We start from the raw sequence: 13,579 nt of genomic DNA, 5'->3' as shown, positions 1-13,579 counted from the left end.
CATTGACAGACCTTAACCTCAGGGCTTCCCACCGCATTCCCACACCCTTGCTCCCCACTGCAGATGAGGTTCTAGTCTACCAGCCCAGGTCTCGGCTTTGCCTGTGTGGGTCCGTTCTTCTACGTCCCCCTTCAACCTGACAGACAAATGTCTCTGCTGATCTTTGGCCGGATATTCCTCGGATACATACCCTATTATTTTTGGTGCTATAAGAAAACACCCAAGGCTGAGTACAGTAGACTCCGTCCATGGGAATACTTAACAAGAACCACCATAGATGCCTGAAATCATAGAAGGTACCAGACCCATATATACTCTTCTTTCTACATAACATAAATATTACAAAGCTTAATTTATAAATGAAACACAGTAAGACATAGCTGACAATATTCATAGTAAAGTAGAAAAATTGTAAAAATTTATTATAAGACTATCACCATCACTACTCTTACACTCTGTGGCTATTATTAAATAAGAGTTATTATAACAAAGTACTGAGATATCATGGCAGTCAATCTGAAAACCAAGAAGGCTATTATTTGGCCAATGGGTGGGCAGCATATACTACATGGATATGCTAGACAAAGGAATGATTCATGGTTCAGTCACATGAAGCAGAAGAGGTTGTGCTTCTACCATACTGAGAATTTTAATGCTAAACCGATACATTATTTGGGGAGATTTTTTCATTAATTTTTTTAACCACAGTTGATCACAGGTAACTAAAACCTTAAAAAAAATCAAAACTGTAGATAATGGGGAGCTTATGTAACTTATAAAGAATGCCAATTATTTCTTACAGTTCTAGAAAATGGGAAGTCCAAAATCAGGGAGCCAGGACCTGGCAAGGACCTTTGTGCTGTGTCTTCCAGAAAGGATAAGCACTGTTTCATTATCTGTCAGAAGACAAAAAGATAAAGAAGGAAAGGGGGCAACCGCCATACATTTTATAGTGCCATCAATCCTACCCATGAGGGCAGAGTCCAAGGCCCAATGGCACTCAAATTCCAGCATGAGGGTCCATGTTTTAAGGGATTTTGGTGTGTTGGTTGGTTGGTGGGTGGGTGGGTGGGTGGGTTGGTGGGTGGTTTGGTTGCTTGTTTCCTTGGTGGGTAAATTGGTTGGTTAGTTGGTGGGTGGGTGGGTTGGTTGGTAGGTAGGTTGATTAGTTGATTGTTTGCTTGCTTGGTTGGTTGGTGGGTGGGTGGGCTGATTGGTTGGTTGGTTGGTTGGTTGGTTGGTTGGTTGGTTGGTTCATTGGTTGGTTGGTTGGTGGGTGGGTTGGTGGGTGGGTGGGTTGGTGGGTGGGTGGGTTGGTTGATGGTTGGTTGGTGGGTTAGTTGGTGGGTAGATTGGTGTTTGTGCTAGTTGGTGGTTGGTTGGTTGGTTGGTGGGTGGGTTGGTGAGTTTGTTGGTTAGTGGTTGGTTGGTTGGTGAGTGTGTCAGTGGGTTTATTGGTTGGTGGGTTAGTTGGTGGGTGGGTTGGTGAGTGTGCTAGGTAGTGGGTGGTTGGTTGGTTGGTGGGTGGAGTGGGTTTGTTGGTTAATGGTTGGTTGTTTGGTTGTTTGGTTGATTGGTTGGTTGGTGAGTGTGTCAGTGGGTTTATTGATTGGTGGGTTAGTTGGTGAGTGGGTTGGTGTGTGTGCTAGTTTGGTGGTTGGTTGGTTGGTGGGTGGGTGGGTGGGTTGGTGGGTTTGTGGGTTAGTGGTTGGTTGGTTGGTTGGTTGGTTGGTTGGTAAGTGTGTCAGTGGGTTTATTGGTTGGTGAGTTGGTTGGGAACAAATTTCCAAACCATAACAGAAGGGAAGTTGAGCTAGAAGACAGCAGTGATCAGGCCAAGGAGGCAATACTGTCTCTGGAATCTCACAGGCTTTGCCATCCCTGCCCCTAATCTGGGTACCCGAATCATCCCTTTCGGGGGATGGCCTCTAAGGACTAAGCAATGTCTACTGTCTGCTGAGGAGGTATTCAGGCTCTCATTCCAAGCTATGGGTTAGAAAGGACCCTAGTGGGTACCAAGAGCCAGTACCTCAGGATCCTAAGTTATTTTTATTTTGCCTTTAAAATATTTTATTTAATATTCACACAGACATATAGTTATGAATCTACTCCATTTTCCTCCCCAGCAATTTCTCCTTTATCCTTGCCATCACTTTTCCTTTCCAACTTTGTGTACTCACTCTTATTTCTGAGTCCATTCAGTGCTGCTTGTATGTACATGGGTATAGAACCATATACTGGGAGCATAAGCCGTCTCTGAGGGTCCCCATTCTTGAAGAAAATTGACTGCACCCCCCAAGGCAACCATAAGTTGCTAATAGCTCCTTCCTGAGTCTCATCTCACTTGGCTGGCTTGATCTTGTGCGGATCTTGCACACTCAGTCACAACCTCTGTGAGTTTATGTTCACAACTTCACTGTCATATCCAGAAAATGCTGTTTTGCTATTGGAATCCTCCTCCTCTTAGAATCTTTGACCTCTCCCTTCCTGGGTGATCCCTAAGCCTTGGTGCCAGGGAGAATGATGTCCCGTTTAGAACTGAGCACTCTGCGGTCTCTTATTCTCTGCATGTGACCAGTTATGGGTCTCTGCATTGCCATCTACTACAGTAAGGACTTTCTCTGATGAGGACTGAGAGATGCACACTAATCTGTGGTTATAAAGATAAGAACTCAAGGATCGGTTTATTACTTTGTCCATTCAGCAGAACAATAGAATTAGTTTCAGATTGGATTTAAAGCCTGTATCACAAGATGAAACCCCATGCCTGGTACCACCATTAACTGGGCCAAAAGTCCAGAAGAAGTAACTGGCAAAGTTACTTCTTCATAGTCTCCAAGGCCCAGGCTTAAGCTCAAGTTCAGAGCTTTCCATCAAGGCTTGGAGCCTGGAAAAGCAGATTTAAAAACAAAACAAAACAAAAAAACAGAAATACTGACAGAAACCTAAACACAGTAATACACAACTCGAACCCCAGCATTCAGGAATCCCAGACAAGAGGATCAAGAGTTTGTAGCCAAGCTGGAGAAGTGGCTCAGTTGGTAAAATACATGCCATAAGTGTGAGGACCTGAGCTCAGATCCCCAGAACCCAAGTGAAAATTTCGGCACAGTGGCACATGACTGTAACACTAACACTAGGAGAGGGCTGTGGAAACTGATAGATCCCTGAAGTTCTTTCCATCCAGCCTCACCCAGTAGATAAGCTTCAGGTTTAGTAAGAGACCTGGTCTCAAAAATTCATACATACATACATACATACACACATACATACATACATACGGAGAATGATTGACGTCTATATCTGCCTTCTATATGTGTGCACACATGTTCACAAAAAGCCACCCACACTAGAAACCCACATTAACAGTCACATATGACATATACCACACACACACACACACACACACACACACACACACACACACACACCCCTCACAATACAACACACACACATGCCCAGAGAAGGAGAGAGAGAGAGAGAGAGAGAGAGAGAGAGAGAGAGAGAGAGAGAGAGAGAGTTCAAGGTCGACCAGGCTATATAATGAATTCCAGACCAGTGTGGGAGCCCGTCAAAGGAAAAGAAAAAAGAAAAACAGTGACAGAAACAGACTAATCCCTTGAGTGACATTTCCCCCCACAGCACCCCTGCTGCAGGCCTCTGCTTGGCTGCTCGGTTTATTTTGGGATGGAATTTTTCACAGCCAGAATTAAATATGAGTTGATGAGAACCATGAACTTGAAAGAAGCTGTGTGGCCTCTCTGTGTGCTGCTTTCTTTCTGCCCGACTTTGAGACACTTGCCATAAAAGACTCTATAAAAATAAATTGAGCAAAGCCCAATCCCAATAAATGTCCCAGTGGAGACTGAAAACCATTTTATTTCAAGAGCTTCAGAAGGACATGCACTTACTTCATAATAAATGCCCAGTCCCGGAGCCTGACAGATGGCAGATACCCCACAAATATAAAATGATTGTTCCATTAGGAGGCTGCTAGCTCATCTACAGCTTAGATGTACCCATTGCCCTGCAAGTGACACCTCGGGGAGAGAGGCTGCAGCCTTTGCCTCTTGATAGCTGCTAAGCTGGTGTGAGGGCCTGCCACAAACTCTTGCACATCCACACTCAGTTCTACTTATTAACTATAAAATCATGATGTGGCAGGACGCTCAGTGTGGACTTCCAGGTTCTAAGAGACAGGCTGGACTCGGAGCTTTCGGTCCTAGGTGTCACTACTTGGTCAATGCCAAGTCTTGAGCTTTGTAGAAGGAATACAGACGTTGCCATGTTATTGTGTCTTATTAATGGAACTTAATAGAGTGCAACTCCTTTGTGTCCTTCCAGTGTCATTCACACTTGCCCTAGTGTCTTCTTTCACTGGGCTCTCACGTGTGAAATCTTGGGCCAGTTCACAATGTGAAGCACCCAGGACAGTCCCACTTCTGTAAAAGGCTCACTCTGGCTTACCTAATTGCTGGTCCCCATTCTGTATGCCTGACAGGAGAGAGAGAGAGCGCGAATGTCTTCTCCTTTCTCACCCAGCTTTACACACATGCCCCACCCACCAAACTCAAGCTATGGCACCTCTGCAGTTGGCCTTCTCAGCAAAGAACTGTCCAGGCAGGTATTTTGAGCTGGGTGAAAGATGCTTGTTGTTTCTCAGAGATTTCCCATCCAACTTCACAGCCTGTGTGATGGCACCTAACCTCCACCCACTGTGGTAATTAACCCTTGCAGAGTTGTCCCCATGAGATCTCCAGCACCCACTGCAGGGCAGGACTCGTACATACTGGCTCAGAAGCTCAGTTGTGGTGATATTTTGTTTGTGTTCTGACAAGTAAAGCTTGCCTGAAGATCAGAGTGTGGAGCTAAGCCACTAGTTAGCCATAGAAGCCAGGCAGTGGTGGCACACACCTTTAATCCTAGAACTTGAGATCTCATGTCTTTGCTCCCAGTACTTGGGAGGCACACACGCCATTAATCCCAGCCCTAGAGACGTTGAGACAGGAAGTGATATGGCTGGGCTGAGGAAGGAATATAAGGCGGGAGGAGACAGGAGATCAGGCCCCCTTTCAGGCTGAGGACTCACAGAGGTAAGAACTAGTGGCTGGCTATTCTGATTCTCTAATCTTTCAGCTTTTAACCTAATATCTGGCTCCAGGTTTTTATTCTAAGACCAATTAGGATTTGAGCTACACTCAGTTATATAGCACCAAAGACCCAGGGTCCCTCCATCTTCCTGCTCTGGCATCCCTAACACTGACTTCATTTGGCAGAATCTTAAGATTGGTTCTACTCTTTGAGTCCTGGAAAGGCCGTCGGAATCTGCCCAGTGAAGTGCATAAATAACTACTTGTGAATTTCCTTGATAGATGCAGGGACAGACACACCCCCAAATATCTATGTGTCCCCTGAATTAAATACAAAGGTCCATTCTTTCACTACCAAAGGGGCATTTCTCTGAAGCCAGCCAGGCAGGCATACCCAGGCAGGAAGGAGGATGGCAGGATGCTGAAAAAGCCGACCACAGATTTTCTTGTGCCCACTGAGAGTGCACAGGACTGTGTTCAGAGTGGAGTCAGAAAGAGATTTGGAGCCTGTTGATCTTGAGCAAACTCTTATCAAAGGGGAGGGTCATCGGGTCAGTCAGCCAAGGATGACCGTGATAAAACAGAGCAGAGGATCCACAGCTTCCGTCATTTCCTCTCCTTTGCCTCTGATAGCCCTCAACTGTGGCTACTTATACACACACCCACACTCTCCTACTGTTGATCTCACAGTTTATCAGTGTGTGTAGCACATCTATTTCTAGAGTCCTTTCTACACAGTTTCTGGTAGAGAAAGCCATGGCTCATGTTGCTTTGAGGTCTTAGCAACTGCATCCTCTGCAGAAGAGTACAATACAATCTCAGCTTATTAAAAAAAAAAAGTCTTTCTGTGATCCTCTATATCTTGAGAAATCTCAAATTCTATATGAGCAAAACCAAACATTGCCAAATAGATTATCCTCAATAGTCCCTGTGTAAGTCAGCTTGCTGCTGCTGTGACAAAATAGCTGAGATTATCAGCCTTAAAAAAGAGGAAATGTTTATTTAGACTCAGTTTGAATGGTGTCAGTCTATTGTTGTTTGGTCCGGTTGCATGTGGGCCTGTCTTCCTTGAGTCAATTGTTGCCCTACCCCACAGACCAGATTAATCTCTCCAACACGAATTCTCTAACAAACATAACTGAGAAGCCAAGCCTCTTCATTCACAATCCACCCAGCCCTTGGCTCCTCCTCTACCTCAACTTGCCACCACCCCATGCCCGACATGCAGTGTCCTGTAATATACCTCTCTTCTCATTCAAGGTCTGTCTCTCTGACAAGGTTAATCTTTCTTTTGAGGTTGAAAAGATATCTGTTGTTTAGATGGTGGTTTCTGTACCATCAGTCTGGCACCAGTCCCAATGATTACAGTGCTATCTCATGTGTTTGCATTTGAGCTCCTCCCTAGGAAGCAGGAGCCCCATAGACAATACACATCCACATTCATCTCCATCCTCATGGCCTAGCTATGTGGTGAGGGCTCAATAAGTATATATCAAGATGAAATGGAGCACATAGATACTGCTTTTCCAATATTCTTTCGGTTCCTTTTTGTCTCTGTGGTTGCATTCTGCAACAGAGCTTATGTAACTAGGAGAAAGAAATGCTTTAGATTATTTTAATTTGTTAAAAATTACTACAAGTCCCACAGTGATGGCTCTATTCAGGCAGGCTGGTGAGCAGTCGTGGGCAACTCAGATGCAGTCAGCCTTTGAGGCTTTCCATCTTTGCCCTCGGTCTATAGATCTGTAGCTTTCTGTAGAACCCATTCTGACAATATGCGGGGCAGCCATGGAGTAGTTCAAGTAGAGGTGGGAATCCCACCATTTTTAATTAAACTTTTTTGTTTTAAATGGTTGTATTTTCACAAGCAATTAAAAGAAACAATACAGAGAATCCTCTCTACCCAGTTTGCCCAAATGGTAGCATCTTACAAAACTGGGACAATACCATAATCATGATAGTGATCAGTCTATCTTGATCAGGTCTCTGATTTTTTTTATTCATGTGCTGAATTCCACACTCACTGTACTAAAAATCAATATTACAGGGTAGTACATCATCCTGGGGCTGATGCCTCACATCTCATAACACGCTCTCTCCCACTGTACCTACTCTCCTCTCTATCCTCCTTAGCTTCTCATCTATCCACCTTTTATAGAACTTCGTCATTTTAAAAATGTTATGCAATGCCAGTGCAATGGTGGATCAGAGCTGGTGGGAGTGGCCAAAGACTGGTCTAACTTCAGGCCCAAGCCAGAGAGGGAGCCCACACCTGACACTGCCTAGATGGCCAGGATCTGGAAGCTGGACGGCTCTGAGATCTAGGGTAGAACCAAACACAACTAACAACAAAAAAAAAAGCTGATAAAATAATTCCTAATAATATTCTGCTGTACTCATAGATCCATGCCTAGCCAAATCATCATCAGAGAGGCTTCCTTCTGCAGCTCATGGGAGTAGAGACAGAGACCCACAGCCAAACATTAGGCAGAGCTCAGAGAACCCCACAGGAGTTGGGGAGGAAGGACTGAAGGAGTCAGAGAGGATGGAGGACACCAGGAGAACATGGCCCACAGAATCGACTAAGCAGGGCTCCTAGGGGCTCACGGAGCCTGAAGCAGTAGTCACAGAGCCCTCATGAGTCTATTCTAGGTCCTCTGAATACATGCTGTGGTTTTTGTAGCTGGGGTGTTTTGTGGGCCTCCTAAAAATGAGAGTGGGGGGGTGTCTCTGACTCTTTTGCCTGTTCACGGGATCTTTTTTCTCCTACTGGGCTGCTTTATCCAGCCTTGATATGAGGGTTTGTGCCTAGTCTCATTGTATCTTGTTATGCCATGTTTGGTTGATATTAACTGCTCTTTTCTCAAGGGAAATGGAGGAGCAGTGGATTGGGGGACGGGGGCTAGGAGACGGGGGAAGGGGAGGTTGCAATCAAGATATATTGTATGAGAGAAAAACAATTTAAAAAAAATAGGGGAAAAAAGAACATTATACAAATGGAATCAGGTTTGTGCTGTCTTTTGGACTGCTTTTTTCTCAGTGTAATTCTTTGGAGTTCCACCCTACCTGGTTGTATGTATTAATGACCCATTTTTATATGAATTATTGTCCTTTGTTTAGCCATTCATTTGTCGAAAGATACTTGGCTTTTTCTGGTTCAGTGCTATTACAAATAAAGTCACAATGAATATTTGTATAAACATAAACTTTAATTTCTCTGGGGTAAACTTTCAGTGTTCAACTTCTTGATCTTGTGGTTAATTGTGTGTTTCTGGATCAGATGCTCTAGTTTACATTCTCAGCAGCAACGTAGAGACAGTGCAGTCTCCCCACATTCTCACTGGCCTTAGGTATTGTCTGCATGACTTTATTTTACCGTGTAGAGACATGTAAAAATATTGTAAATTTAGTCTACATTTCCCTGGTGGCTCATGAAATTCAGCATCTTTGGATTGTTTATATGAATCTGTATAACATCTGCAGAGAAATGTCTACTAATAATTTGTCAATTTTCTATTTGGATTTCTTTTTTGCTATTGAGCTTTGAGAGTTCTATTTATATACTGGGTACTACTTCTTTGTTGGATTTATAGCTACCTTCTTTCATTTTGAAGTTTATCTTCAATCCTTTACCAAAGTCTTTACAGGGAAAAAAATGTCAGTTGTTTCATTATGAATCATCAAGTCTAATATCTCTTTGTCTAATCATAAGTTGCAAAGATTTTTTTCCTTTTCTAAAAGTCTTACCTGCTGCAAACTGAAAGAATATATTATAGAGATTCATCTATATATATATATATATATTAAAGCTATAACTAGAAAGATCAAGGAATCTTTTCTAGAGGGAAGCCATTATCAAGGAATATTTGGTGTTATTCAGCTTTTAATATTCAGCTGTTTCTTGCTATGAATTTCTGTGTGCCCATACACTACTAGGCCATATGGCAAACAGTGTAAGCTTCTCAGATCTTCTGCTGATCTACTTACTAGGTAACACCCCTACAGAGCCTAGGAGACAGGTGGACTGTAGATGCAAAGCTTTGTTTCTCGTGCAAATGAAGTTCAGACTTTCCTTCCCCAGGACACATGGCATTCCAGAGCATTTGACTCAGAACAAGGGTTTTTTTTTTTTTTTTTTTTTTTGCATATCCAGGTACAAGTGAAAGAGGGGCAGAATCCTGGGCCAAGCAGAGTCGCATGGCTGGAGGAGAGAGGAGGAAGGCAGAGTGTTTGTAGAGACTGGCTCAGGCCGGGGAACGGGGAACGAGGAGCAAGGAAAATTTTTGCAGACTGTAGGTGGATTTGAATCAGGTCAGGAGAGGAGAAGAGGGAGGAAAGGTGGAGGACGAAGGGACAGGGGACGAAGATGAGATCGAAAGCGTAAGAGCTTCGTTATTACAGGACTGAAAAAGAAGGGACAGAGAGGAACTGATTGTCAGGATGGAACTGAAGCTGTATAGACAGAATTTTGTCCTAGAGAAATAAAGTAAATGGACAAAAGAGCATGGTGTACATATTCTTTTCCCTCAGATAACTCACGCAAGACATAGCATCTTCCCCAGGACTCTGGGAAGGATTTTCTCAGGGCAGGCCCCTGGGAAAATTCCAATACTTACCCTTTTACAGTTACATTTAAGTCTATTACTTGTTTTATACAAAGTGTGAGGTTTAGATAATTGTTCATTGCCATCCCCATACTATTTATTAAAAAATATTCTTTCTCCATTGAATTTCTTCTGTACTTCTGTCAAAAAAATCAATTGAGGATGTGTATGTGAACATATTTCTGGGTTCTGCATTCTGTTCCATGGTTCTGTTTATATCTACATCACTATATAGCAAGCTTTAATTTGGGGTACAGTGATTTCTTCCACCTTATTTTCTTTTTAAAAGATACTTTATCTATTCTAGAGCTTGCACCTTTAATGTAAATTTCAGAATACATTTTCTTCATATAACTATATTATAAACATAAAACAGAATTTTGATTGCAGAATAGAGTTTTCTACAGCTCCAAATTATTATGCCAGGATTATGATAGGAACTGCAGTAGACATACAAATAATTTGGGGAGACTTTGATATCTTTACTGCTTTGAATGAGTTAGCCAACTTTACATTGCATTTAGGGCTAGATGTGCATATATTTCAGCAACATCCAGCATATATGAGAGCTTGAAATTTTTTGGCAAGGAATGAGGATGAGAGGGTTGAGAAGTCACTGAGAAACCTCAATGATTCTGGTCAGTTGTCCCCAAAGCTGGCAATATAGACAATAATCTGCTGAGCTAGGTGATAGTATGGACCTTTGGCATCACCCAGCTCTAGTGATTCAGAATTTCTAAGAGTAAGGCCAGTGAGTCTGTGTCTTCAGACCACCAAGCATCGGCAAGTTTGAAAGTCTGCAGCTGAGTGCCAAGTGCCAGGGCTCACTCACGAATTCATAGGACTGAACCACTCCTCCTCATACTCCCCCGACATCATAGGACTGAACCACTCCTCCTCATACTCCCCCGACATCAAGTAAGTGGCGGCTGCAATCCAGCCCTTAAGGCAAATTAACATGTTTTCATGAAAAGTGTCTCAGCCTGAACACTGTGCCTGAGCAGAAAGCGCCCTGTCCTGCAGGGAGGAAGACTGTGTTTTCTTGGTTGTGTATCTGCCCATTTAGTCCAAGTATGGAAGAAGCAACCAGAGTTCAGATGACTGGAAAATGTTGTTATTTAGTCATTCTATTTCATAGTTAATTAATTCTCCAAACTTGAGGCCTACAAAACTGTGCAGCAACATGTGAAGCTGTAACAGAGTCTGAAACAAGATGATTCAAATTACTGAAAAATTCTTTTCCATAAGCAGTAGAACAAGCCATGACCTTCAATAAACACAAACCCTCATCATATTATTAGATTGTGTTCATTTCCCTGATGTGAGACCTTGTCTCTGCTATATGGTCCCCGTTATACAGTGTCACACCAATGGCTTACACTGTGGCCCACCAGGTCTATTTCTTTTATGTATTTGCAAATTCCATAAGTTTTATTTTTTATTGTGGCATCTACAACATCAACATCAAGAAGTGTTAGCTCTGCTATAGTTTATTTTTCATATAATGAGAATCAAGCATTAAGACCAAAAGGGAAAAATCATTTAAAAAGAACACATGACTAAAGCTAAAAGGGAGACATAGAAAAACCAAAACAGAAGAACACAGACAGTTATTTCCCCCGTGGCCCTTGAGCCCGGCCCCGTGGCAGATCCCGTCCAGTCCACTGGGGACACTTTGATAAGCACAGCGTCCTTTGACAACTCAATGGTGCAAACCGGAATGTGGCATCGTACATCTTGGAAAATGGTGTGCCAGTGTGGCAACCAGAACTTTCCCCTGCCCTCGTTTACCTTACTTAAGAAATAAGTTCCCAGCTCCTCTCATGAGGGGAACCCCACCCCATACACACAAAGATTTGCTTGATTTAAACCCCAGGACCGAAGAGGAAGTCATGGCTACTAATGATGATTAGCCTCAGAAATATCAGGCACGAGCTCTTAGAAGTTAGCACTTAACAGCTGGGCAGGAATCCGTCCCAGCCCGTCCCCCTGGGGATGCTTCCTTCATGGTAGTAGAGAAAGTAGGTACATTCTCTGGACCAAAGTCAGCTGAGGGATCTTCCACCAAAAGGATGCCCACGCAGAAACCTTCAGGTTCTGTCCCAGGAGATGTCTCGCTCAGTGTGTTCACCTAAGAGAGCAAGCAACTGTTAGGAGGGGGCTCGTTGTTTGGGCAGAAACCTCTCTAAGTCACATAATTCAACCCTGTTCTTACAATCCCCCAAACTGTGGTTTGGTGATTTTATTTTTACTGGTTTTTGTTATTGTTGTTTTGGCTTTGCCAAAAAAAAAAAAAAAAAAGCTTGCTTTTTGTTGTTTTGTTTTTTAAGTTGTGAACAAGCATGTTCCTACCCAGCCAGTGCCATGGCAGACTGAGCAGGACAGAGATCCACATGCAGGCCCACACCATGCTTCAAGGAGAAAACATAGGCCTCCCTAGCACCACAAGGCACCGGGCAGATGGGGCACTGTTATGACGAGAAAATGTACAGTGTGTTATTGGAGAGAGACAGAGACAAGACAGAGACAGAATGGTTCATTTCCCATGGACAGAGACAGAGACAGAATGGTTCATTTCCCATGGACAGAGGCATATCCTAAGAAGTGAAAGCAGTGAGGAGTGGGTTGAAGTGGGTGGCTTGATTGCCACTCAGTGACATGGTGATGTCTCAGCCTGGGCTGCTGCCAGGGCCCATGCCTAGGTTCATGGCCCTGACGCAGCCAAGGTCTGTGTTCATGTTTGATGTCCTTGATGTCACCAAAGGCTAAGAGGATAGGGCTATGCAGAGTTGGCTCCACCCCTCACTGGCTGTACAGAGCTGGTTCTGCCCCTCACTGGCTGAAGCACTCAGGAGAGAGGGTCCTACACCTCACCTGGGCAGCATAGCAGAGCTGACACTGTTTGCAGGAGCATAAGTGAGCTGACCCTGAGGGTATGAGATTGGGAGAGCAGGTCACACCCCTCTTGTCTGCTATGTGGTAGCATGGGTGAGGGAAAGATGCCCCCCCCATTCCCCTACTGCCTCAGGCAGGCAAGGGAGCTGACCCCTTTACCAGCTGCAACACCCAGGAAAGCAGGCCCTGCACCTTGTCTGGGCAGCACAGCAGAGCTGACCCTGTTGACAAGGACACAGGTGAGCTGGGCCCGAAAACGTGAGTGTGGGAGACCTGGCCCCATCCCTCATCTGCCATATGGTGACATAGGATAGAAAGAGATGCCCTCCCCCAGTTCCCATCAACATCTGGGGTGGGTGGGAGAACTGACTCTGAGGTCATAGGAGCAGGAGAGCTGCTCCTGTCCCCCACCAGCTCTAACACTCGGGAGAACAGGCCATGCACTTTGCCTGGACAGCACAATAGAGCCAACCCTGTTGGTGGAAGTATGGGTGAGCCAGCCCTGAAGTTGTGAGTGTGGGAGAGCTGTCCCCACTACTCGTCTGTCATGCAGTGGTGTGGGCAGGGAGAGATACCCCTCTTACCCCTCACTCCTCACTGCCTGTAACAGATGAGGGAGCTGAGGCTCTCCACTACCAGCTGCAGCACTTGGGACAGTGGGCCCTGTTTCTTGCCTGGGCAGCACAGTAGAGCTGATCCTGACAGCAGAGGTGTGGGTGAGCCAGTCCTGAAGTTGTGAGTATGGGAGAGCTGTCCCCATTACTCGTCTGTCATGTGAAGCATGGGCAGGCGAGAGATGCCCTCTCTCCCATCAACATCTGAGCCAAGTGGGAGAGTTTGCCCTGAGGTCATAAGAGCAGGAAAGATGCCCCTGCCCCCCACCAGCTGCAACACTCAGGAGAGCAGGCCCTGCACCTTCCCTGGGCAGCACAATAGAGTCAACCCTGTTGGCAGAGATGTGAGTGAGCCAGCCCCCAAGTTGTGAATAAG

The 13,579-nt window shown here is 44.6% G+C and overlaps 1 protein-coding gene across 2 annotated transcripts in view; it reads right to left on the bottom strand.

Moving 5' to 3' along the window:
* Positions 1–11,119: 11,119 nt before the first annotated feature.
* Frmpd2 (FERM and PDZ domain containing 2) overlaps positions 11,120–13,579 on the bottom strand; it is a 115,985-nt gene continuing 113,525 nt past the window's right edge. For both annotated transcript variants that reach the window (XM_052733924.1, XM_052733925.1), the window contains one exon: positions 11,120–11,825. In XM_052733924.1, the coding sequence (XP_052589884.1) occupies positions 11,822–11,825 (4 nt within the window). In that variant the 3' untranslated portion in view covers positions 11,120–11,821. The remainder of the gene's footprint in view (positions 11,826–13,579) is intronic.

This window comes from Peromyscus californicus, unplaced genomic scaffold, assembly GCF_007827085.1.
Source record: "Peromyscus californicus insignis strain IS unplaced genomic scaffold, ASM782708v3 Scaffold_12__1_contigs__length_115047231, whole genome shotgun sequence".
NCBI classification, from domain to species: domain Eukaryota; kingdom Metazoa; phylum Chordata; class Mammalia; order Rodentia; family Cricetidae; genus Peromyscus; species Peromyscus californicus.
Note: the sequence above shows the minus strand (reverse complement) of the source record. Positions and strands in the feature narration are given on the sequence as shown.